Source organism: Lutra lutra, chromosome 7, assembly GCF_902655055.1.
Source record: "Lutra lutra chromosome 7, mLutLut1.2, whole genome shotgun sequence".
NCBI classification, from domain to species: domain Eukaryota; kingdom Metazoa; phylum Chordata; class Mammalia; order Carnivora; family Mustelidae; genus Lutra; species Lutra lutra.
Genome location: NC_062284.1, coordinates 111,191,326 through 111,218,448, shown reverse-complemented (window position 1 = coordinate 111,218,448; position 27,123 = coordinate 111,191,326). Strand labels below are relative to the sequence as shown.

The 27,123-nt window shown below is 43.8% G+C and overlaps 1 protein-coding gene and 1 pseudogene across 1 annotated transcript in view; one reads left to right on the top strand and one right to left on the bottom strand.

The window, feature by feature from the left end:
• The window catches only part of MTHFD1 (methylenetetrahydrofolate dehydrogenase, cyclohydrolase and formyltetrahydrofolate synthetase 1), a 58,301-nt gene extending 31,595 nt beyond the window's left edge, over positions 1–26,706 (bottom strand). The window contains exons 1-6 of the mRNA XM_047735402.1: positions 26,342–26,706; positions 10,283–10,367; positions 3,644–3,703; positions 3,179–3,232; positions 1,996–2,132; positions 1,756–1,856 (exon numbers count right to left, since the gene is read on the bottom strand). Coding sequence (XP_047591358.1) covers positions 1,756–1,856; positions 1,996–2,132; positions 3,179–3,232; positions 3,644–3,703; positions 10,283–10,367; positions 26,342–26,691 — 787 coding nt within the window. The 5' untranslated portion in view covers positions 26,692–26,706. The remainder of the gene's footprint in view (positions 1–1,755; positions 1,857–1,995; positions 2,133–3,178; positions 3,233–3,643; positions 3,704–10,282; positions 10,368–26,341) is intronic.
• Positions 21,665–22,188, top strand: LOC125103685 (40S ribosomal protein S24-like; annotated as a pseudogene).
• Positions 26,707–27,123: the final 417 nt, after the last annotated feature.

Genomic DNA, 27,123 nt, shown 5'->3' with positions numbered 1-27,123 from the left:
AGCAGCCGAAGCCAAGATCCATTCATTGAGTCATAGGGAGTGGGAAGAAAACCTACACTCAAAGTAAAAAGAAATCCTGACATACGGCTAAATGGCCATATGGAAGAAGACAGTAGATTTACTTACGTGGGAAAAATAGTTATAACAAATAGGGGGCATGTGATGGGCTGGAGGGAAGCAAAGGCAATTAGATGAGGATCAGTAAGTCCTTCCAGCTCTGCTAAGTTTATTTATGCTGTTCCTCATCCACATTTCTCCTTTGGCATAGGGCCTGAGCCACAGGGCTATTTGCAGGGAAGTGATAAAGGGGAACTTTAAATGTAGCAGAAAGATTTCTTTTGTTTACTCAGCATCCATTCTTCCGGCACTATCACAATATCCTTGTCAGGACTGACATATTCTATTTAAGAGATGGTTTGGGTGCTCACCCACATTTCTGCCCCTGACCTATGAGGCACTAGGCTGGAACTTCTCTGGGCCATCAAGGAGAGCCCAAGGAGCCACCACACAGAAGCAAGCAGGGGTAAGATCCTGAAGGCCTGAGCCCCTCTACCCAGTCCAGTTGAAGTGAACTCTTGCTTAAGGCGGGTTGTGTTTATTTTATTTTTATTTTTTTAAAGATTTATTTATTCATGTGTGAGAGAGAGAGAGAGAGCATGAGCAGGGGGAGAGACAAAGGGAGAGGGAGAAAATCCCAAGCAGACCCCACGCTGAGCACAGAGCCCAACACAGTGCTTGAACCATGACCCTGAGCCCATGAGCCAAACAGAAACCAAGAGTTGGACACTCAACTGCCTGAGCCACCCAGGCACCCCAAGGTGGGTTGTGTTTAAACTGTGCTTCTTGTATAACATTAATTTATTTTAAAAAGGTAAGCTTCTACATAATGTTAACATGATGAATGCCTAGAAGTAAAGCCCTTGAAGTGTGAAGTGTTTAAAAGGTACTTTACTCTACACGTCTTAGGATTCAGCAAAGAACTTGAAGCTGCATTAGGGGAAACAGCTTCACTATTAATAAAAGTGGGAAGCCTACAGCTGCTGTGGCTCAGGGGATTTGTTTCTATCAAGTTGTAATACAGTTTGCTAAATATGCTGGAGTATAAATTTAGTTGTAGGACTAAACGGTAATAACTGTCCCCAGGCTTATAGCCTGACCTTTTCTTCCAACCACAGAAAACTTTCATTTACATTGGCCAACACTTTCCACTTAAAACTTCTGATCCACTTCCTTTAAATAGGACACATTTCCTTGTAAAAAATAACCTCTGCAAAAAGTGTTCATGATGAAATTAAAATACCAAGATGTTGACTAGGTAATGGGGTAGCATGGCCAACTGTTCAAGAGATCTGTTTCCAGCCATCTGTCGAGTCCTCAAACTATTATGAAGACTCAGGGCCCACTTGGGGGGTTGGGACTTATCCTTTTGTCTGAATCCTTATTATTCGATGTTATTTTTTCATAAAAAATAAATTTCTTTGAACTCAAATAACCCTGAGTTCAAATCTTGCCTCTGCTACCTGTTGGACAAGTTATGCATCTCTCTGAGCTGTTTTCTCAAGCTGTTGAGTAGTAATAGTACCTAGTTCATAGAGCTGTTGAGAAAATTGAGAATTTAGGTAAAGCTCCCAATTGACAGGTCCTTGACCCAATCAAGTCCCTTTATTTAGGGCCCACAGGGTACCTCCTCCTTGCCTCCATGTGTCAAGACCAAGCCCAAGAAATGGTGCTTTGTTTTCATTCATTTGTCTTTACCTGTCTCCTTGATGAGTTCCAAGCATCCTTTAGGCGTACAAGGGATGAAACAGTCATTTAGGTCACCTCTAGCAAGTTTTCCAGCACTGATGCTAGTTAACCTAAGTCAATGAAAGCAATGAAGGGGGAAAAGAAAGTAAGTAGATGTCTCTGCTTTTTAGATGCACATATGGTTTGTTCCCAAAACTGAAATATAATTGGAATTGTGCAACATGACATGGAGAGCCAAGGCTCACTCACCCATCCACATCCTTTTCAGGTACAATCGCATTGACCACCGCTTCAGTGTTAATGGGGTTCTCTGAATCTAAAGGCAGCTGCACTATGAAACCATGTACAGTGAGGTCTTCATTCAGTGACATAACGTACTTGAACACCTAAAAGTAGTACCGCACACCATTTGTATGTTAGAAACCAAAAAGAGGGAGAAACGCTTTTCAGTCGCTCCATCTTCCCCCAGGAAGCTCCCCTTGAACCTGAGAGCAACTCTAACACCAGATGTAATCTTCAGGGTCTGGTAAGAAATTCATCAAAAGAGCTAATAAGAACTTCAACAGTAATACCCACGTTACTCACGCCAATCAGGAGTTCTGTGAAGACAGGAATGTGCCATCACGCACATTTACCATACAGTAGTGGTGAAGGAATACTTGAAATGTGGCTAGCACAACTAAGGAACTGAATTCTACACTGCATTTCATTTTAATGACATAGCCCCTGGGGGCTAGTAGCTACCCCACTGGACGGCACAGATGTAGGACATTTTCATGACCTCAGAAAGTTCTTTTCCTCACCTGCTCCTTCACTGTTACTCCCTCCACCCTCCGGAAACCACAGTTTCAACTTTAATCGCTGATGATCTGTTCAGCCTATTCTTTTTTTTTTTTTTTAAGATTTTATTTATTTGTCAGAGAGAGAGGGAGAGAGAGCGAGCATAGGCAGACAGAATGGCAGGCAGAGGCAGAGGGAGAAGCGGGCTCCCCACCGAGCAAGGAGCCCGATGTGGGACTCGATCCCAGGACACCGGGATCATGACCTGAGCCGAAGTCAGCCGCCTAACCAACTGAGCCACCCAGGCGTCCCTGTTCAGCCTATTCTTGAACATCACAGAAATGGAATACGTATTGGTTTCTAAAAGGCAAACAGCTACAGGCCCAGGATCAGTTTTCAGCGAACACTGCAGGGGGTCTGAAGCACATGACACCCCAAGCAGGCATGGAGTACAAAGCCGCCATGCCCTAGGATGGCACCATTTACTCCGCAGGTGTTTGCAAAGATTTTCTGGAGACAGAGTCAGTCCGTGAAGAAAGAAATTCCTCGAGGTCCTTCCTATGGCCAGTGTACCAACCCCTAAAATTCCGCTAACCCCAAATCCAGAGAGGATCCAGCACTTTAGCTGCCCTCTTATCAATCTGTCACTCACCTCAGATTCTGTGGCCGTTCTTGGTAACTTAATGTGTGTGGCTTTGATCCCAATCTGCAAAAACGGACATTTAAAACAGGTAAGTGGCAAGAGAACGTGAGGCATGGGCCCATTTCTTTTAACCACGATGACTGAATCAAATCTGGGGGCCTTAGTCACCATTTCAGCCTCGTATGTTCTGAAGAACCAGTCTCTCATTTTGACCCATTCACCCTTTACTTGCTCACTGTCACCACTGCACTCAAGCAATTTTGAGTCCACCGTCCCTGCTTTTGGGGAAGTCTAGGGATCACTGATTAGAGACATCCAAGTGCAAACCAGAGACTGCAGCTTAAGTCCGCATTTCTATCTTGCAAAACTGAGAAACTCAGGTCTGGGCAGTGACAGTTTTACAAGGAGGGGTGTAAAGGGCAAGGTGTCACCGACTAGAGCTGGGGTGGGGGTGACAGCTGTTCCGGGCTTTACCTCTTCAGCAGCCTTCAGCTTCACATTTATATAAAGATTAGAATCATCTCTGTCGCCAACCTAGAATAATAAATACATGCAAATCAGATGATCAAAGAAAGGCAAAGTGTACAGAAAAGCTTCTGAAATTTTAGTTTTGATAAAAGGAGTGTTTAATCATGAGACTCCTATTGCAGAGAACTTTACAGGAGAATGGAGAATGTTGGGGCAGGATGGAGACAGCAACATAGGTGGTGTTACCAATCCCTCCCCAAACATGACCCACCTGACTGCCACTGAAGAAAAGCCACAAGAAGAAAAAAAAACTAGGGGACATCTGCATCTGCCTTTGAAACTGAGCATAGGTGCCACAGGCCTTCCTGAAACACGTGGAACTTGTCGACCTTTGAGCTGACATACCCGAACAGAGCACAGAGGGCTGAACTGTCATCAGGCAAGAAAAACACCACGGCCGTGGGAGCCCGGAAAACCCAAAGGGTATATTCTGCACTCCCTCCCCCCTCCCCAGGGGCAGTGGAAAGTTCTCTTGCCCAGCTACACAGAGAAGAGAAACCAGCTGGGGTGGAACTAATTCTAGCTTACACAGAAGAGACACCTCTACAAGGCAAAGGGCAGTCCGCGGCCCCCAAGGCAGAGAGGAAGGCGAGGCGTCCACTGAACCACTATACTATGTCTCACTATGGTGTTCCCCTGGTTTCTTTCATCATGAGCATATATTTATAATTTTTGGCATGTAACCATTGATCTGTAAAACTTTATTTTACAGATATTTTTCCAAATTCCAGTGACTGACAAAAATTTCGTTTCTCCTAAAACTGCAGAGGGGAAAAACAGTAGGCCCACTGATACAACAGACAACCGTCGCATGACTCCTCTTAACAGGACAACCACAACCGCAGAGAAAGAGCTGGCTTTAGGAACGGAGTATTTCCAGTCCTTGTCACGTTGCTGCTGTCAGTGGAAGCTCTCCTGAAGGTCACAGAACCCCGCCTTGCACTGACCTTCAGCTGTCTTTTGTACAGATAGTTCTCAGTTTTGCTTGTGCTCATCTGAATTTCAAGTCAGTAAAACCCACTGAGGGGAATTTTATTTTTTGTGGGTTACATGCAGCTCCGTGCAGTAGCTGCCTCCTGTGGGGGAATCGCTAGAATTTTGGAGCCTCCTCGTTTGTTCCTTGGTCATGTCCTACATGTGCTCCTTGCTGGGACCACCCAGCCCTCCGGGATTGAGTTATCACATTTGAGAAGCCCTGGGATTCTTAGATCTGAGTGGAAAAGGAGGTGGTTCCCCATACAACAGTCTTGTTCTTCACACTTTCGTTAATATTTATAACTATAATGAGTTATCTAAACTTAACTCTGAGATTAAATGGTTTGACTGCTCACCTCCGGTCTGTTTTAAACCACAACTTCTCTGTTCTATAGTTTATCTTCCTACATCCCCCCAGGTAGCTGAAATGCAATCTGAAGTCACTTTCCCAGAAAAGGTAAGTGGGGGTTTTTTTGTGTTGTTTTGTTTTTTTTTTAGTCTATGCTATCTGGAAATATCTTTCTGTTGTTTTTGCCCTTGACAGGATTCACTTGGCTGAATCTGGAGTCACAACATTCTCCTTCAGAGATGCTATCTTCGGCATCTGGTGTGACAGAAGAGAAGTCTCAAGTCTTTTGTTGTGGTTCTTTTAGAGGTAACTTGTTTTCTGGCTACAGGTTTCTAAAAGAATTTTTCTAAAACTCCAAAACCAGGGGTACCTGGCTGGCTCAGCTGGTGGAGCATGCAATTCTTGATCCTGGGGTTGTAAATCTGAGCCCCACATCGGGTGCAGAGATTATTTAAAAACAGAATCTTAAAAAAAAAAAAGAAAACATAAATTTCAAAGCTGCCACCAGTTTTAAGAAAGAAAATGTAACAGTTATAAACATATATCAAAGTTTTATTATAATCCTAATGCAAAGGAAAAGACCTCTTAAAAGCCAACCCAAAGGCTCTCAGTATGGACATTTTATTTTTTTAATTTTTTTTTTTAAATTTTAAAAATTTATTTACTTGAGAGAGAAAGAGAGAGACCACAGAAGCAGACTCCCCACTGAGCAGAGAACCCGATGCGGGGCTCAATCCCAGGACCTGGAGATCATAACCTGAGCCAAAGGTAGATGCTTAACCGACTGAGCCACCCAGGTACCACAGTATGGATGTTTTGTAGCTGAAAATGGTTATGCAATCATTGCTAGCCTAGGGACTAGATGCAGAAAGAATGTTTAGTTGAGAACAGTGGATTCTTGACTGACAGTCAAGTGAGTAGGTGGAAGACTGGTTTCTGAGAACAAATCTTAATCCTATCAATTTATCAAGAAAATCACTGAAACATTTTATCAGTAATGCTATTTTCTTCCTCTAAAAAGGTGAATTACATTATTCAAAAAAGGTCCCATTCCTGAACAAGCTAGGGACTTCTTTTTTTTTTAAGATAGAGGAAGGGAGGGGGAGAAGGAGAATCTTTTTTTTTTTTTTTTTAAAGATTTTATTTATTTATTTGACAGACAGAGATCACAAGTAGGCAGAGAGGCAGGCAGAGATAGAGAGGGAAGCAGGCTTCCCGCTGAGCAGAGAGCCGGATGTGGGGCTCGATTCCAGGACCCTGAGATCATGACCTGAGCCAAAGGCAGAGGCTTAACCCACTGAGCCACCCAGGTGCCTCAGAAGGAGAGAGAATCTTAAGCAGACTCCATTCTTGGAGCAGACCCCAATGCGGAGCTTGATTCCATGACCCTGATATCATGACCTGAACCAAAATCAAGAGTTAGACACTTAACCAACTAAGCCACCCAGGTGCCTCAGGACTTCTTCTTTTTCTTTTTTTTTTTTTTTTTTTGACACGAAGAGTCTACATACCATTTCTGTACAGGGTCAGAGTACATATTTTAGCTTTTGGGGGCCATATACTCTCTCATATATTCTTCTGCTTCATTCCTACCCTTTCCAACCTGGGCAGCATTTGGATATGGACCACAATTTACTTATCCCTGGCTTTTTTGTTGTTTGCTTGTTTTTAATCTTATTTATTTTATTCTGAGAGAAAGAGAGTGAGTGAGTATGAGCAGGGAAAGGGAGCGAGGCAGGGGGAAGGGACAGACCCTGTACATATTGTCATCCGTTCTGTAAAGGACAGGGTGGGTGTGGTTAGATGGATTATGACCAGTCCTTCAGTTGTAGCTGAAAAGACAGACAGGAAGTGTCCAGATCAGAAGCCTAAAACCTGTAAGCAGGTGACTGTAGTGGCCCCAGAGGGTGGGAGAAATAGAAACTGAAAGGAGGGAAGAGATTCCCAGAGTTTATGAGAGGCAAAATCAACAGCATGATATTTCCCTACATCTAAGGGACTGAAGGAGAGAAATTATAAAGAGAAGGGCTTGGCTTTCTGGTTGAGTGTGTGGGAAGATGGTGTCAGTCACCAGCAGGGAGAAAACAAGAGGTCTGAGGCAGCAGGGATGGGATTACAACATAACGTGCAGGCCTTACATCATGGAAAGATGTTGACTCTGGTGCTAAAGTGCAAGATTACAATATTCTACCACTGTTTTATTGGCAAGGACACAGAAGACAAGCTGCAGAACAGTGTTTATGTAATGAAAACACTTGCAATCAACAAATTTAAAATACAAGTTTGGAAGTCAATCTTATAAACAGGAAAAAAAATCGTAATAGTGCTAAAACTGGAATTTTAAAAAATCCTTTCTGAAACCTTCTGAAAGGTTTACAGAAATAAAGTTCTTGCCTACCACATTTACTCTTTCTACAACAAACAATTCTCAAGAATAAATCAAGAAATAACTGGTCTCCCAGATGTACCACGTGAACGCCCACTAAATACCCCTTTGATTCTCATTAATTTGCAAAAAAAGGAAAAAACCCACCACAGCAGAGAACACACCAGGCAGAACCACAGGCTTTTGTGCTTTTCTTCTCAGCTAAGGCCTCTTAGATAATGAACAGCAATGGGAGAAAATATTTAAGAACTATTCACTATTCTCGATGAACACAGTACAGAAACTCAGCAAGGGATTAAACTGATAGCACGTAGACACACAGAAATGTGAAGTGAGGAAGCAGGCATCTCTGAAGGGCATTTCAAGTGAAAGTTATCAGTCTCCTGTCATCCAAATCAACCCTTCAAATGTGCATCTGTCCATCTGTTCATACAACAGACATCCCTACAGGATGAATCAGGGGCTCAGGGAAGAAACCCTGGAAAGGGGCCTGAATCAGGAAGGATTCTCCCAGGCAGCTGGAAGAACTAGGTGAGCTCACTTAGGGAAAGAACAGGTGGAAAAGAGGCTGGGGGCATTCAAATGGTTTGGGTATCAGGAAAATGAGGAACAGTAAGCAAAGGAGATTAGAGAAGGAAGGGAAATGAGAGATGTCCTAAAACCCGAGTCTAGAATTCAGAAGAAACCCAGGTTTAGAAGCTACTGACCTAGAGCTGGTACTGAGAGCCAAGTTAAACTGCCAGATTTGGGGCAGTGGTTCCCAAAGCGTGGTTCACACACTCTGGGCGGTGGCGGGGGACTCCAAAACCCCTTCAGAAGCTCTGTGAGTGCCAGACTGCTTTATCATGATACTACGACATAGCATCTGCCTTTTTCACTGTAGGACTGACATCTGTATTGACAATGCATAGGTTAGCAGTGGGTAAGACTGCCAGGGACACAGCAGAAATCAAGGCAGTGGCACCAAACTATACTAGTCACACCACACACACTCAGTGAAAACAAATGCCAATTTCACTTGGAAGTGCTCTCGATGGGGGCGCCTGGGTGGCTCGACGTGGGGCTCCCTGCTCAGCGGGGAGTCTGCTTCTTCCTTTCCCTTTGCCCCTTTGTGCTCGTGCTCGCTCTCACTCTCTCTCAAGTAAATAAATAAAATCTTTAAAAAAAAATGCTCTTGGGGCATCTGGGTGGCTCAGTGGGTTAAGCTTCTGCCTTCGGCTCAGGTCATGGTCTCAGGGTCCTGGGATCCAGCCCCGCATGGGGCTCTCTGCTCAGCAGGGAGCCTGCTTCCCCTTCTCTCTCTGCCTGCCTCTCTGCCTACTTGTGATCTCTCTCTGACAAATAAATAAAATCTTTGAAAAAAAAGTGCTCTTGATGAAGCAGTAAAATTATTCATTTTATGGGGGCGCCTGGGTGGCTCAGTGGGTTGAAGCCTCTGCCTTCAGCTTGGGTTATGATCCCGGAGTCCTGGGATCGAGCCCCGCATCGGGCTCTCTGCTCTGTGGGGAGCCTGCTTCCTCCGCTCTCTCTGCCTGCCTCTCTGCCTACTTGTGATCTCTGTGATCTCTATCTGTCAAATAAATAAATAAATATTCATTTTATGAAACTTGAGCCCTTGTGTACATGTCTTTTTAATACCCTGTGTCGAGAACTGGGAAGCATTCGTGAAGCACTTCTGTCCCACACAGAGGGTTGTCACCAGGAAAAGCCTGTGCTTTTTTGCCCTTGCAAGCAAAACTGTTGCATTTTTAAACAGAACGCTATCTTTATTTGAAAACACAGACAGTGATTATTCACGCTTGAGTACTGGCAAATATTTTCTCAAAACTGGACAAAGCGAGCCCACAACTTCAAGGAAAACAGCTAACAGTATTTGCGGCCAATGGTAAAATTTGCGCTGTCGAGTGAAAATCAAAAATTTTTTATCCACTCCTGGGAGCTTGATAAACTTCTCAGTACTTAAGAGACTTTTTTCTGATGAGTTTGTTGGCAATATTAATGCTTGTGATTTTCTTTATATTGCATAATGAAATGTGTTAACATTTGGAAGAGCTGCACAATTCAGTGAACCATGATTTTCCAAATGAGAGATGAAGGACAAAACAAACCAAGCATGCGTAAACAACCCTTCAAACTGCAACAGAATACAACAGATACCGATGTAACCGAGGAGGAACGTTCACCTACACACTTTCCGATTCCACACTGTGACTGACCTGTAAAAACTTTTACAGGGTCCTGTTGTAGTAACAAAGAAAAACAGCCACACTTATCCGGGAAGACAACTGAAAACACCCTTCCCTTTTACAACTATACATTAATAGGAAACCAGATTTTCTTAATTTATTTCACTCAAGCCAGCATGTGACAAAAGGCTTAAGGCAGCAGCAGATGGGAATCCAGCTGTCTTCTATTAAGCCAGATAATAATAAAAAAATTTTGCGTTTTTGCAAAAATGCAAACTAATGTCCCTCTTCTCACTAAATTTTGTTTTTCAAAAGTTATTTTTTCTCCTAAGAATGTTACTTATGCTAACATGTAATAAACTTACTACCGGCATTTTAAAATGTATAAATATTTAAAAACTTATCTTAATTTCAAATACGGTAAATATCAATGGGTAAATCCATATAAACAAAAGCTCTTTAAGGCTTAAATTCTGAAAAGTGTAAGCGGTGCTGAGACCAAAGGGCAAGAGACACTGGACTAGGGAAAAGGAGCCCAGACAGAAGAGCGGACAGCCAGGATACACCGACATCTATAGGCTGAGCTGAAGAAGGGTGGCCTAAAAAGACCACAACAAAACAAAAGGACAGTTGTGGTACTGAGAGGTCTGGAGAGGAAGATATTAGTGGAAATAATACGATCACAATACCTGTAAAATTGCCAGGCCTGGTATAAAACCAGGAACTTGCTCCTTCATCTGAGAGACTTGGTTCTTCAGTCTCTCCCTTATTTGCCTAGAAGAAAAGGAAAGGTTGGAATTAACATCAAAGGTTTCAAGCACAAGTAAGCCATGTGGATTATTACATGCATTTCTCTCTTAAATTCAAAACACCTTCACTGAATAGACTTTATGTGATACAGTATGTACCATGAACTTCCCGTCCATTCTCCAGGACTCAAGCAGACATGGGTCTTTTCTAACTCCTGATGACACTGACTGGGGCTATGAGGTATGGGGAATTATTCAATTAAAACATTTTGGTTTCAGAGAAAGACAATTATCATATGATCTCACTCATATGTAGAATTTAAGAAACAAGGCAGAGGATCACAGGGTAAGAGAGGGAAAAATTAAAGAAGACAAAACCAGAGAGGGAGACAAACCATAAGAGACTCCTAATCATAGGAAACAAACTGAGGGTTGCTGGAGGGGAGGGGGGCAGGAGGGATGGGGTAACTGGGTGATGGACAGTGGGGACAGTATGTGTTGCAGTGAGCACTGGGTATCATATAAGACTGATGAATCACAGACTTGTACTCCTGAAACAAATAATACATTATATGTTAATTAACTGAATTTATATATTAAAAAAAACATTTTAGTTGATGGCATTCAAAATCACACCATGAACAAATAGAAAATTGAACCAGTACTTCTGGAAGGCTGCCAATCCTTTTCAGCATTTCCTCTCTCCAGGTGCTATATGAAAAAACTTTGCAGGGAAGAACTAGATCTCACACCTGCTCAACTTTCCCTGGTAAGATGATCTCAGGGCATTCACATAAGGCTGAATCATAATCAACGAATCCCACTCCAAAGTCAGTATGAACTTAAAAACTGTATTCTAATTAGCAAAAGAATTTTCCTCACAAAAGAATTTAACACAAGGTAAAAAGTATAACCTCTCATGAAACAACATGAAATTTCTCAACAATACAACAGGACATCAAGTACATTCAATCACTCCCATAAGTAAACATTCAAAATAGTCCAACTTTGCCCAGTTATGATACAGTCACGAACTTGAACAGGCTCTGTCTCTGGTGAAGGAGCCCTTTTGTCATTTGCCTTTCTTCATCTTAACCATCTCTGACATAGAACTATATAGGGACATTAGCAAACATCTCTTCCCTCTTTCTAATGTGGTTACTTCCAGATCCAGTTCCAAACCACTGACATAAATGGCACAAATAGATTATTTGGATTAGCCTCATCAACGTTAAGAATGTTGAATGATACAAGAAGTCATACTTAAGAGTTCAAAACTGGGGATGCCTGGGTGGCTCAGTTGGTTAAGCTGCTGCCTTCGGCTCAGGTCATGGTCCCAGCGTCCTGGGATCGAGTCCCATATCGGGTTCCTTGCCCGGCAGGGAACCTGCTTCTCCCTCTGTCTCTGCCTGCCTCTCTGCCTACTTGTGATCTCTCTCTCTCTGACAAATAAATAAATAAAAAAAATCTTAAAAAAAAAAAAAAAGAGTTCAAAACTGTATTTCTAGCTAGTGACCTTATTTTTAAAAATCAATTGCATCAATTATCCTATACAATAATACAGTTCAAACGAATGAATAGACTGTTAGGAGTTTCTTTCACCGGGATTTGACCTGAACAGAGGCCACAGTTCTGCTCTGACACAAGAGAACAGAAAATACTGGAGCCACCATGTTTTCACCGGCCTGCCACTGAAAGGGCCCAGCAGTCGTAGTCTTGGCTGCTTCCCTGGGTGACTGGACAGAGTGCTGGGCTACTCCCAGCTGAACTGGGAACAGACTGTAAGGGGAACGGTGAGAATCAGGGACACAAGCAAGAAGTTATTCAAACTGCAAAGGGCTAGACACAGGTTCCTACCGGCTCTCCCTTAACCCTCCCAACCCAAACAAAATTCACTGGGCGGGAAGGCAGACTTGGGGAACAACCACCTCTAGGCAGAATGTAAGACAGTAGTAAGGAACAGCGGCAGTAACGGCTCCATACAGGTATCCCTTGCTTTTCAACATTTCAGATTTCTCCACTTCACTTTTCAGAAATGAATCGAGGATTTTTGAGCTTTTTAAAAAAGATTTAATTTAAGAGAGAGTGTAAATGAGAGGGTGAGCAAGCACAAGTGGGAGTGCGAGGGAGGGGCAGAGGGAGAGGGAGAAGCAGACTCCCCACTGAGTTGGGAGCCCAACCTGGGGCTTGATCCTGGGACTCCAGGATCGTGACCTGAGCCAAAGGCAGCCACTAAACAACTGAGCCACCCAGGTGCCCCCAGAGGATATTCACTTTTATGAAAAAAGGGAAAAAACAAAAATGGCATTCAGTATTTGTTCTGCAGCAAGCCCTTACAGAGGCACTAATTGGCTCCTTCCTGGGGAACTCAGCATCTCAGCCTCGAGCCCCTATAGCTCTGAACTGTGTCCGTGAGCATCTGTGCTTTACCTCGATTTATTTTGTGCATCTATTAGTGAGATGTGTCCTAAGATATCGGAAAAGCCTAAGAGAGGTTTTTTTTGAGCCTGGAAATGCTCAAAAACTTTCCGTATGTGCTAATGGTAACAATTTCTTCGTTTTGTGCTACTTTGGTGTGTGAAAGTTTTCATTGGAATGCTGTACTTTCAAATTGTCAGGGAAATCTGTATCTGAGATTCTCAGTAATGTTGGACACCAAGGGAAGAGGGTTTCCTTTTCCCAAAGATGCAGAAACGGACTCTGGGCAGTCCTGGGGCTTTCTGTGAGCCAAAGGGAGAGTAAAACAGCAAGTGCAAAGGCCCTGAACGCAAGAATGAGGTCCAAGGAGAAGCAGTAACCAAATGAGATAGACTGAGGCAGCCTGTCTTTTATTGTATATGTGATGGGAAGCCTGAGAGGACTTGAAACAGGGTTGACATGATAGGACTTAGGATTTCTAAAGGATTATTCTTTGTTGCTGACATGATAGGACTTAACATTTCTGAAGGATTACTCCTGGCTGAACTGGGAAGAGACGATCAGGAGAAAGGCGAGAATCAGGAACACCAGCAAGAAGTTATTCAAATTGCAAAAATCCAGGCCAGAGGTGATGGTGGCTTGGACTACTGTATGGTATGCTGGCAAAAAGTGGTTGGATTCCAGATGTATTAACATGAAGCACAGAGAAAATGCCAGGGCTGCAGATGACTCTGACGTTGGGGGTGGGGGGGTGGGGGGGTGTAAAATAGAGTGGGAAGAACTGATGACCACAAGTATTTTAAGTCACAGGGCAGATTCCATACTGATACTGTGAATTTATCCACCAAATCTTATAAGGGTTCTAGAATAATGGCCATCTGAGACCTGAAGAAAGGAGTCTAGAGACAACTAAAAATAATACTTTTACCCAGCAGGTAGCAAGCTATGAGATCCCAGTACTACACGGTGGTATAGGTGGAAAATATTTCAGCCCAGTAGGTTAAGAGCAAACAACAAAATGTTCTGTATCTTCTTGTCTTTTTTTTTTTTTTTTAAAGATGTATTTAAAGATGTATTTAAAGATGTATTTAAAGATGTATTAATGTAAAATACATTAAAGATGTATTTTAAAGATGTATTTTAAAGATGTATTTTTAAAGATGTATTTTATTTTTAAAGATGTATTTATTTATAAAGATGTATTTATAAAGATGTATTTTAAAGATGTATTTAAAGATGTATTTAAAGATGAGCCTGGGTGGCTCAGTGGGTTAAGCCGCTGCCTTCGGCTCAGGTCATGATCTCAGGGTCCTGGGATCGAGTCCCGCATCGGGCTCTCTGCTCAGCAGGGAGCCTGCTTCCCTCTCTCTCTCTCTCTCTCTCTGCCTGCCTCTCTGTCTACTTGTGATCTCTCTCTGTCAAATAAATAAATAAAATCTTTAAAAAAAAAAAGATGTATTTATTCATTTGAGAGAGTAAGAGTGTGTGTGTGAATGGGGGAACAAGGAGAGGGAGAATCTCAAGGAGACTCCTTGCATGGCGCTTAGTTCCACAACCCCAAGATCATGACCTGAGCCGAAACCAAGAGTCGACACTTAACCCTCTGAGCCACTCAGGTTCTGTGTTTTCTGTGCTATAATGTAAAATAGGTCCATGTATGCAAATTTTTTCCTAAAAAAGATAAAAGATTGAGATCAATTACACTGAATCCCTTAAACTTTTTCTAAGAAGCAGGACTGTTTTTGAAGTTGCATTAGTAGGGATATTCTTTCAACTAGAAAGATTTGTTTAGGGCGCCTGGGTGGCTCAGTGGGTTAAGCCGCTGCCTTCGGCTCAGGTCATGATCTCAGGGTCCTGGGATCGAGTCCCGCATCGGGCTCTCTGCTCAGCAAGAAGCCTGCTTCCCTCTCTCTCTCTCTCTCTGCCTGCCTCTCCGTCTACTTGTGATCTCTCTCTGTCAAATAAATAAATAAAATCTTAAAAAAAAAAAAAAAGAAAGATTTGTTTAAAAGTGAATGTTTTAGGCCTCTTCATAAGACATGATCAGAATAGCAATGAGACATTTAAAAATACACATCAACCACAATCAAGAAGAATTAGACAGCTCAGAACACTAAAGTAATAGGCAAAAAGTTTTTTGCTCAAGCAAGGGAAAAAAAAAAATCAAGGCAGTTGAATTCGGTTTCCAAGGTCCCTTTGAAATTTTCCCCCGTCTTGGTTTTCTGGGCTGGCCACGAACTGAAGAACCCTGAAATGAAAAGTATAAGAAGAAAAGCCAAGTGTCAACCATGCCTGAGGCTAAGAAACTGTAGAAGACCTCTATGGAGAGAAAAGTTAATCTTCTCTCCCTCCCTCATCTGCCTTTCTTTTAGTAGTGTAATGAGTTAAATGGATGGAAACTCTTCAGTTTTTACAGTTCCTTATTTCCAGACAGTTAAAATGCTAGAGCAACTGCTGAATCACGGAAACCTCCTGAATCAACAGAAACTTCCTTGAGTTGCAGAGGCCTTGATTTCTAGCCACGGCCCATGAGTCACACTATCCTGGTAAAGATTCTGGGGCAAAGTGAGGCAGAAATAGGCACTTAGAAAGACGCCCTTGATCCCTGAATTGCAGACCTCCCAATGCCAGCCTGCATGAACATTCTCTAAAACCGAAGGGAAGACACATCTCAATCTCAATGTAGGAGAAACCCGTACTAGAGAACCAGTGAATGTGGTGAGACAAAGTAGCAGTAAACCATTACAGTCTCTGGTCCTGTTAGACTGATACGAGTAAAATAATCATAGCCAATTAGATGTACACAAATACAGACACAGTTTTAACTAAGCCGCTACTGGCATCTAGTGGGTAGAGGCCAGAGACGCAACTAAATATCCTACAGTGCACAGGGCAGCGAGGATTGAGCCCACATGTTAACCTCACCTAAGGTTGAGAAGCGCTGCTATGGGCCAATAAAAGGCAAGGTTTGGGGTTATCTTTTTTTTCCTAAGGGGCGAAAATTAAGGTAGAAATCATTTCTATTTTAACCTGTCAAAATGTGTTTATATCTCTACAGCCAAGAGTCATGTGCATTACTCCCGGTTTTCCTCAAGTCAACTTCCGGCACATACCGCTGTAAAAGAGCCTAATCAATAGAAGTCAAAGGTACACATCCCTACAGAATTACAGCACCCCCAAAGAGTCCTTATACCCCTACAGAGTCACCCAGATCTCTTTTGCCCAAAGTCTCGTACAATTATTCCTGGCAAAGTCCACTACAAATTACAACTCGTTCTTTAACACGATGGTGTTTTGGACATTGTATGACTGAGGAAAAAAGCGTGGCTGAAATATAACCCAATAGGGACATTTCAACAGAAGCTACAGGTAGAAAGAGGAGGCAGTAGGAAATTTCTGACTAAGAAATCTACAAGATGAAAATAAAAGCTGCCTCAGTTAACACTGAAATGTAGCACAAGCTTAGAGTCATTCCCAAATGATTCTCAAAGGTACACAGAGTAATAAGCTTTTTGTAACTGATGAGAGAAAAAGGAAGGACATTCAACTTTGGTATGTAGGGCTTTTCTTTTATTTTTTTAAGATTGTATTTCTTTGACAGGCAGAGATCACAAGTAGGCAGAGAGGCAGGCTGAGAGAGAGGTGTGGAAGCAGGCTCCCCACTGAGCAGAAAGCCTGATGCGGGGCTCGATCCCAGAACCCTGGGATTATGACCTGAGCCTAAGGCTTTAACCCACTGAGCCATCCAGGAGCCCCTGGTCTGTAGGGCTTTTCTAAAGAACACAAATGTCTTTTGCTTCTCCCCCTGCAAGGAGTAGATGATTGTTTTAAGATTTTAACAGTGTAGTACAACACAAATGTTTTATTTGCTTTATTTTCATGTTGTTCATTTGTTGTTTATTTCATTTGTCCTTGACAACTTTTATACTGCTAAAAAATACTTCAAATTTTTAAAAAAACCACCACCATGTAGTTCCTTGTAAAATCCATTGTGACTGTGAGGCCACCTAGTGTTCCAAGAAATACATATATTTCAAATTCCTAGTTAAGTCAAATTTAAAGACTGAATTACCTTCTTTCAGAAACTGATTGTTTTCACTGCTACATGACATAATAGTAACAGCTCCATTATATCAGTATACAGAACAGTCAACTAATACTAGTACTTTCCTTCATTATGTTGAAGAATATTTAAAATAAGAATTATTGTAATTAATGCAAATATATACTAAGCTTGACAGGTACCTCAAATATATATTTGAAAGCTTAATGTGAATCTATTTTATGCCCCAATAAAAATTTATAATGTAAAATTCTTCCACCCAGTTCTCTCAAACACTCTCAAAGACCTAAGGATGGTTAAGTTGCTGGATATTCATGACAGGCTTAACGGCTAAATGGTATAAAATTCTAATGAATCTTCTGATTCCCAGTGGGTGTACAGGTCATCCATATACACAATCATAAAATAACTACTTAATGTGAGTTTCTAGATCAGGGTTTATTAGTTTCAGCACTACTGGCCTTTGGGCTAGATATTCTTTGTTGGGGGGGGGCTCCTCTGTGCATTGTAGGGTGCTTGGTAGGAACACCCCTGGCTTGTGCTTCTTGATGCCACTAGCACACAGCCACTCCCCATATGACAACCAAAAATGTGTCTCCAGACACATCCAAACGCACCCTGAGGTGGAGAAAAGGGCAAATCTGGCCCCATTTGAGAACAACTGACCTAGAAGGAACACATGGAGCTGGGAAACTCGGTTGAACTGGTCAAGATAAGCTTCATAAAAGGTAGGAATTTAGAAATGGATTGAAAGGGCATTAGAGAGGGGGGAAAAAGGGCATTAGAGAGAGGTCAGAAAGAGAAAAAGCATTGCCAGAGTTCAGGGGGAATACAACCAGGTGTGGTAGGATTCCTGAACAATGCGGTTCCACCTCCCTCCCCCTCACATGGGAGTGGGGCAGCTTCCACTCTGATTCCACAGATTTGTGACAGAAAGAATAGAGAGTACAGCATTGCTAAACTTGTCATCTCCTTTCAAAATGTCAGGCATCCAGATTTGGGGGTATGAGGACACACATAAATGTGTTGGGAAGCCATCCAATTTTTAAAAATAACTCTGTAAGCCCGATAAAACCTCTATTTGGCTTCTAGGCCACCCTCTGATAAGCATTAGTTGGTGGCAAGAGTTATGAGACCTCACAGCTGATGGCCCCAAATATGAGGATCTGTGAGAGCCCAACACCCAGGTGTGGCCGTCAGAGCTGATGGTGGTCCCAAGCAGGCCTCTGGATCATCATCCTAGGGGAATGTGGAAAGAAGGTGGCAGACAGGGGGCCTCCACTTGGAGGAGAAGAGTAGACTAAGAGCTCTGAGAAAAGCCTCACAAAGACCTGAGCTTTCTGCTTTTAGACAAGGCTAAAGGAAAATCTTGGGTAAAAAGGGCTTAGGTCTAAAAGACTGCTTACTAAATAAACAGGGTCTAGTACTTGGGAACCAAAATGAAAGATCGTTTATCATGTTAAGTCAGTGAAGACAGGGGCACCTGGGTGGCTCAGTGGGTTAAAGCCTCTGCCTTTAGCTTGAGTCATGGTCTCAGGGTCCTGGGATAGAGCCCCAAATCGGGCTTTCTGCTCGGCAGGGAGCCTGCTTCCTCCCTCTCTCTCTGCCTACTTGTGATCTCAGTCTGTCAAATAAATAAATAAAATCTTTAAAAAAAAAAAAGTCAGTGAAGATAAATTTCTTAACAGGCTTTGGCAAAACCTTTTACCAAAAAACTCCCTATTTCCTGGGACTTCTGAAGCACCAGCAACTCAAAGCTGTACCTCGCCTGCCCAGGCTCCAGCGGAAGAGTTTTTTATCAAGGGGGAAAAGAAAACCCTAGCTCACGATGCAAGGTTTGACTTGTCTCCAACCTTGACAATGACTTTCTGAATAGAGGCAGTTTGGAAGCCTGCCAAACAGATTAATTAGTCCATTCATCTCCTAACAGGAAGAGCCAATCCAGTGGATACAAGCTTGCAATTCCTTTTAGCAAGCAAGTGACAAGCCCTTGGCAAGGCAGGAGAATGCCACATGGAGCCCCAACCACCAGCCTTGTAACTCCTGGTCACATTAGTCCTCTGGCCAAAGTTTCAGAAACTGCAAAATGGAGGGCGAGGTGGCCGGGATGGCTGAGGGATTCTGCCTGTGGAACCGTTAGCCACTCACTCCTTCAAGTTCATGGATTTACAGGGTGCCAGGGACGCCTTATGGGAAAGTAGCAGGGGGAGCAAAGTGCAGGGCACAGGGTGCTTGGGGCTTTCTGCACGATGGATCAGATGTCAGAGAATCCAGTCCCAACACCACTAGCACACAGGCTTGTTCCCAGGGCCTGACATGACACACCCCTTTAATCCTGTCTACAACCCCAGGATATAAACAAGGCTATTGCCACCCACACAGCATGGAGGAGGAGAGTGAGGCTGAGTGACTGGCCCTGGCCACGCAAGGCCTTAATCTCTACGCTGCCCAGCCCCTACCAGGGTCAACAGAAGGAGAAGGAGCCTTTGCAGGGACCCTCCTCCGTGTTCCTGCAAATGGAGATACACAGGGGACCACTCACCCCTACTCAAAGCCCCACTGTCCCAATCCCAAGCGGCCTGATGCCAACCTTCCTGACGGATGAGGACACTTATTCTTGACCGCATCCTCAGGCACCATGGCTAGTGCCATGGTCACAGCAGACAGCTGCCAGCCCCAGACTCTGCCAGGGAGAACTAGACTCCAGAGCCTGGCTGCGTGGACTATTTACAACCTCGCAGAGGGTTCCTCCTGCTCCCCTGCCAGGCTCCCAGACTCAGGCCAGCCTGGGCATTCAAGGTTCACGATACCTTCTGAAAGGCCTGCACTTTGGATCTCACTATTTTTATTTATTTTATATTATTTTTATTATTTGGATCTCAAATTTTTTTTTTTTTAAAGATTTTATTTATTTGTCAGAGAGAGAGGAGAGCGAGCGAGCACAGGCAGACAGAATGGCAGGCAGAGGCAGAGGGAGAAGCAGGCTCCCCGCCAAACAAGGAGCCCGATGTGGGACTCGATCCCAGGACGCTGGGATCATGACCTGAGCCAAAGGCAGCTGCCCAACCAACCGAGCCACCCAGGCGTCCCTGGATCTCAAATTTTTTTTTAAGCACAAAAGGGTCTATGGGTATCTTATCTATAGAACATAAAAAGCTTATCAACAAAAACTTAAAACAAAAAAAGCTTATCAACATTTAGTAGCCCTTCCCTGCTAATTCTGTTTCCAGAAAGAGTTCTTCTGACCCTGGAGCTAAATGTATAGCCATGGTTCCATTTTTATCTGTGACCAGCAGAATAAATTCTAATTTTAAGGTTCAAGGTTATAAGCCAACTGCCAAAGATACAGCCTGAATAAATACAAACACGACTTGTTTATTCAACAGGTAATTCCTAAGCACCAATTCATTAAAACTTAACTATGTGCCAGGGTCTGCTCTGAATGCTGTATGACTCATTTAATTTCAACAACCTTATGAATTAGGTGCCATTACTTCTCCAACATACAGAGGAGGAAACTAAGGCACAAAGAGGTAAACTAAGTTACCCAGGGACCCCCAGAGGGAACAGCACTGTATCTAGCTCTAGGGTTACTGCCCACAGGGAGCTCACAGATTTACTCAACCTACAAAAACTAGTAAGAGCACCTTCTCTCGCAGGCCTGACAAGCAGAAAACCCCCGTCTCTTCACAACCAGTCTTTCCAGAAAGACTTGACCAAGAAAAAATGCCACCAATGGAGGGCTCCAGTGTAGCTAACAAAGTGAACCACTTTGTTAGGGCAAACAAATCACACAAGATTCAGCAGGCTCCACTTTGAAAAGAACACATAGGTTGGGACGCCTGGGTGGCTCAGTTGGTTAAGCAGCTGCTTTCCGCTCAGGTCATGATCCCAGCGTCCTGGGATCGAGTCCCACATCGGGCTCCTTGCTAGTCAGGGAGCCTGCTTCTCCCTCTGCCTGCCATTCTGTCTGCCTGTGCTCGCGCTCTCTCCCTCTCTCTCTCTGACAAATAAATAAATAAAATCTTTAAAAAAATAAAAAAAAAATTAAAAAATAAAAGAAAAGAACACATAGGTAAGAACTGTAATTTCTAGCCTAAAAACCAATTCAGGGTGGTTCTTCCATCTAATTTCCACATCTCTGAATAATCTCACTTTTTAAGAAGATATTTATTTATTTATTTATTTATTTATTTATTTATTTGACAGAGATTGGGAAGGAGAAAGCGCTTGCACAAGCAGGAGGAGCGTTAGAGGGAGGGAGAAGCAGGCTACCCACCCACCATGCAAGGCGGAGTGTGACAGGGGCCTAGATCCCAGGACTCCAGGATCATGACCTGAACCAAAGGCAGGTGCCCAACCGACTGAGCCACTCAGGCATCCCCCAACCCCACCTTTGAATAATCTCTGAAAGGACATCTCTGTTAAGCCAGCGTGGGCTCTCACCACAAATGACAGGGTATTTCACTCAGTTCCTCTTCTCAGTCTGCTTCTCTGGGGCCATCACTGTTGACCCCAAAGCAGCCATTTAATAACCAGTGAGGTCAAAGGTCCATCACACAAGCTGTGTTTTTGGTCAGGAACTCCCTTCCCCATTACACTGGGAGGCCCACAGTGCCACCACCTTCAACTATTTGCCCCAAAGTCATCTTTCCAGTAAGTATGAGCTTAATTCCCACATTTAAAATTATAATTCCCCCATGCTTCAGAAATCTCTATTCCTTTCCTTTGCTCTGGTTTTCCCTTTGGCACTTCTCATCACTTCACATTTTTGTACTTATTTTATTGTCACTATCTACCCAAGAGCACGCAAACTCCAAAAATAGGGATTTAGGGCTCTTTTTCTCTCCGGTGCTTGAAGCTCGGGAGCCATCATGAACGACACAGTAACTATCCGGACCAGGAAGTTCATGACCGACTACTTCAGCGCAAACAAATGGTTATTGATGTCCTTCATCCTGGAAAGGCAACAGTACCTAAGACAGAAATTTGGGAAAAACTAGCCAAAATGTACAAGACCACACCAGATGTCATATTTGGATTTGGATTCAGAACCCATTTTGGTGGTGGCAAGACAACTGGCTTTGGCATGATTTATTATTCCTTGGATTATGCAAAGAAAAATGAACCCAAACATAGACTTGCAAGACATGGTCTGTATGAGAAGAAAAAGACCTCAAGAAAATAGTGAAAAGAACGCAAGAACAGAATGAAGAAAGTCAGGGGGACTGCGAAAGCCAATGTTGGTGCTGGCAAAAAGTGAGCTGGAGATTGGACAACAGAAGGAGTAAAGATGCTGCAGTGGCTTTATCTGTGGTGATTGTGCAGATTTTTCATGAGAGGATTAATAAACTAAGAATGTTAATGTGTCAAAAAAAAATAGGGATTTAGGCTATTTTATTCACTACCACAGTCCCTATGCTCTGAAGAGTGCTTGCACACAGAAGGCATACATATATTTGTTGAAAAAGTGAATAAATATCCAAGAATGACACACACTTGCCTCTAACCTTCAGATCTCTCCCAAATGTTAAACTTAAGACTGTAGCATTAGAACTCCCCTCAAGGGAGAAAAGGGGTGTTCCTTCTAAAGGGAGATAATTGGGCAACTAGATTTCCCACAGAGTCGAAGAGGCAGAGATGGAATCTGGAATGATGAACTCTGTCTAGTCCTGGCTCCAAGTAAGATATAAAAGAAGAATAATGAAAATAGATCAAACTCAAGGAAGGCCTTTTTCAGCAGAGTGGGAAACATGGCCGTGAAAGGAAGACTGCTGTAAAGATTAGCTTACGAAATTCCTTCTCACAAAGTAGTAAGTGCCTGACAGAATGAAAAACACCATGTACTGGGCCACCTCTGCCACTGACCAGCCTAGTGACCTTTGGCTAAATCATATCGCTTTCAGCGGCAGGACGGGATGGATTGAGCGGACTGGGTTTTGGAGAAAGTCTGACTGACTGTAGAACTCATGGCCTGCCCATTCTTTCTCCCTCCAAGTAAGAGATTTTACAGTTCAAACACTGTATCAGGGAAAAGATTGCACAGGGCCCTTGAAGGCTTACATATTTATCCCTGGAGAGAACCAGGAGTTGCCGGCAACCAAGAAAGCTAACCTGCAAACTTGGAGAAGAGGGGACCCCTTCCCTGGACTCCAGGATCCCTGGATGCCATGGAAGACGTTCACTTACCTTTCCTCTCAAGAGTGTCCCTGACCTAGTAAAAGAGGACAGGTGGGGACACCCTCCCAGAGCCTCCACATGGGAGTCCAGCCTACTCAAGCTATAAGAAGTGCCTTCTTACGCAGATTCCCCCAGAGCCATAGCCCCAGTCAGAAGCCTGTTGCAGCCTCAGCACAAGTTGCTGGGGGGTTCCATGACCGCATGAGCCAAGAAAGCTGTTCCTTCTTCCAAAGCTCCCACCTTCTGAGGAACTGTGACTAGTACCAGCTTCTGGAGTCCAGCTCTCCATGAAGGTCAAGGGCCCAAGGTTTGGCAGTCTCCGAGCCATCTTACTAACACATGAAAGAAAGATCTTCAGTTAAGTACAAAGAGACCTTAGGCTGACATTGTTTTAGTAGGAACTGATTACCAGAGGGCAATGTGAAAAATAAGCCCAGTCAACTCTGAGCAGGCTGGATAGAGGGACCCTTTCAGTACCTGAACAGTCTTTTCTAGAAAATGCTTTCAATCCTTATAACCAAATCACTACCATTCTTTGATGAAGAGAACTAGATTTATATCTAAGGTTTTAAATAAGTGGTTCTCAACTTTCAGGATGCATCAGAATCACAGAAATGAGCTTTTAAAAGACTTAGAGAATATTTGAACTCAGTGGCTTATTGCTAGCAATTCCAATTACCAGTCTAGTGTGGACACCCAGGCACTGATATTTTCCACAAGTACCCTATAAGACTAAATTGGCAAAACTATCTTGGAAAAGACTGGCAATTTCTACTAAAACCAATCATACATATTTGTCCTACTACTCTACAATTCTACTCTTAATACGTAACCAATAGAAATGTGTGTATGTTCCACCAAAAGACATGTAAAAGAAGGCTCATGGGACACGTGGGTGGCTTAGTCATGATCTTGGGGTCTTGGGATCAAGCCCTGTGATGGGCTCCCAGCTCAGCAGGGAGTCTGCTTTTCCCTCTCCCTCTGCCCTTCCCCCGCTTGTGCTTTCTCTCACGTAAATAAAATCTTAAAAAAAAAAAAAAAAGTGCTCATAGCAGTTACAACTCATACCACCAAAAACTAGAAACTAAGTGTCCGTGGATGAGTAAATAGTGGCAAATTCATACAGAAGAATACAATACAGCAATGAGAGTAAATGAACTACAACTACATGCAACATGAAGTAATCTCAGAAACACAATGTTAATTCAAAGAAGCCAGACACTGAAGTCTTTATACAGTACAATGCCATTTATATAAAGTTCAAAGACAGGCACCATTAATCTACAGTGTCAGAAGTCAGGATATTGATTACCTTTGTGGGGGGTGGTGACTGGAGGGTATAGGAAGGAGGGCTTCTGGGGTGCCAATGACACTTCTTGATCTGGGTGCTAGTTACTCGGTAAGTTCAGTTGCAAAAAAAATTCATTGAGTTATGTATTCATAGTTAAATAAAAAGAAATAAGAACAAAAAGCTCCCTGAGTGACTTTGAGTTCATGTTGAGAACCACTGAAATTGACCTCAAGGCAGCAATCACTGTCAAAAAGATAATCAATCATCCATGTATACATTAACTTAACCATTAACATCACTAACATGTATTGAACACTTATCATGTGCCAGAACAATTCTAAATCCTTTTCAGCTAAAAATTAATTCAATTCTCCTAACAACTCAATAGCCCAGATATTATTTTTATTATATCTGAGGAAGTTTTGGTATACATAGGTTAACTAAATTGCTTAAAGCCACACAACCACTAAGGAGAGAAAGGTTTCTAGGTGTTTGGGATAGAGACATAAACAGGACAATGCATGCATTTGCCTTTATGGAGCAAACAGACAAATTTAACTTTCTCTCCACTCAACAAAAACGTATCCATTGCCCACCTATTCTCAGTGGCCTGCCAGGAAACAAGCCTAAATTATTTCTTCAGTCTTTTTATTTATTTTTATTTTTTAAAGATTTTCCTTATTTATTTGACAGAGAGAGAGACAGCAAGAGAGGGAACACAAGCAGGGGGAATGGGAGGACAGGCTTGCTGCAGAGCAGGGAGCCCGATGCGGAACTCGATCCCAGCACCTGGGATCATGACCCAAGCCGAAGGCAGACACTTAATGTCTGAGCCACCCAGATGCCCCTTCTTTTTTTTAAAAAGAAGACTTTATCAGAAAAGCCACAGGTAAAGGGAGTAGGTTTGACTATAAGCAAACAAAAAGCAAAGGCAAGCAGAAACAGTGCAGTTTAGCACAGCACAAGCTGAAAAGCAGTCAGATGTTAAGTATTGTGATTTCTAGTCTAAATGTCTGGAGTTCCTCTTTACCTACAGGAAACCATTTACTGTATATCTCACCTTCTTTGTCCACTATCTCTACCTTCCAGGCAAAATCATTTTGCCCCAGGGTGGGTTTTACCAACAACGACTCCTTAACACACTCAAAGACCCTTACTCACAGAGTTGGCAAGTTCACAGGGCAATTACTGTTGCCAACTACAGCAACTACTAAGTAACTGATGAGGTCAAAGATCCCAAGATCAACTTCCAGGAGAGTTACACAAGATATATCCTTCCCTCTTCTACTCTGGTATTTCTCCACCAGTCACCTCCCAGACGAAAAGCAGCAGGGTGTACTTCCTGGGAGTGTTTGGCAATCATATCCACTAGCTAAACATTTTGGATTTCCTGTAGGAGGTCAAATGCAATAGGGAATAGTCGCAGGACTCAAGAGCCAAACTTGAAACTAACTCTAGGGCCTGGAGGGAGACAAGGTTTTTAGAAGAGCATGAAATTGAAGGAAAAGAAGTTTACTAGATTCCACTTAGCAAATGACTCAGGTGTAGTGGAAAAAGCCAGCGCTGGAAGTAGTCCCTCCATCACTTACCAGCCTTATGACCTTGTCAAGTTTTTTCACCTCATTAATCTGTCTCCTCACCGCTGAATTATAGGGTGAGGGGGTAAACTGAATTAATGAGTTCTGACTATGGCGCTTCAGTCCCAACCACACTCTTCTGGCAGAAAGCCGTCAGCAGCTGCACTTTAGGGAACACACTCGGGCCGATTAAGAATGCTAGTCCAAAACACAATAGCCAGCGAGCCCAGGCACCGGGCAACCCTTCTAGAAACTCGGACTGTGCCCAAGGCCCCATTCTTTGACCGCTGGGGACCGATCTCCAGGTGTGACGAGTTCAATACTATGTCCTCCCTCCCCACCCGGCTGGCCTTACTTTTGCGCTACATGTGTACCTCCAGCAAAAAAATGGGAACGTGGGGTCCTGCACACTATGCTCAGAACCCTCGCCTGCAGCCCAACATGCCCTAACAACAATGACAGGTGCTTACGCGGAGACCACCTTCCCGTTCAGGATTTCCGCCGGTGCCATGGCCTTTATTAGTCCGCTGCCCACGATGGACACCACCAAAACTGAGGCTCCACTAGCTCCACCCGCGCGCAGGACAACCGAACCCACGTGCTTAGGGACTACCCCGGAGATGCTGCTTCTGCGCCTGCGCTCCTCCCACCTCTGCCCCCCGCCGACGCGCGTGCGCAGTCCGGAGGGACGGAAAGGCCTAATGTAGCGAAGAGCGGGGATAGGGAAGTCCGATGCCGCGGAAAGATGAAGGAACTCGGTGATGAGTGGCTGGCGGAAATGACTGCTGGTGGAAGAAGCCCTTTCGGATTGCGTCTTCATGCAGGGCGGGGAACTCGCAGAAGAGGGGTCAGTTTCGATCCTAGCCCTTCCTGGGCGGAGCAGCGGGCGGAGCCTGAGGGGCGATCTCGCGGGAGAACGGTTTGGCGCGCGCGGGAGCGAGGCTGGTACCTCTGGGCTGGCTTGGGCTCACCAAGGTGTCGCCCCGGGGGCAGAGGGCGTGGCTTCCCAGGAAAATATCTGGGCTGGCTCCCGCGCGCAGTACGTGGTGGGGCTCAGGGCTGGCCCGCAGGAATGAAACCCGCAGGCCGTGAGGCGGCTTCCCTTCTGGCGTTCCTGCCCCGGATGCTGTCAAACTGGTGTGGGACCCGCACCTCTATTTTGAGTCCCCGGGTCGGGATACCTCCCGTCACCGGTTTAAAATCTCAAGTGACGCCCGCTCGGCCGGGGTCGGAGCCAGCGCTCTGTTTTAGG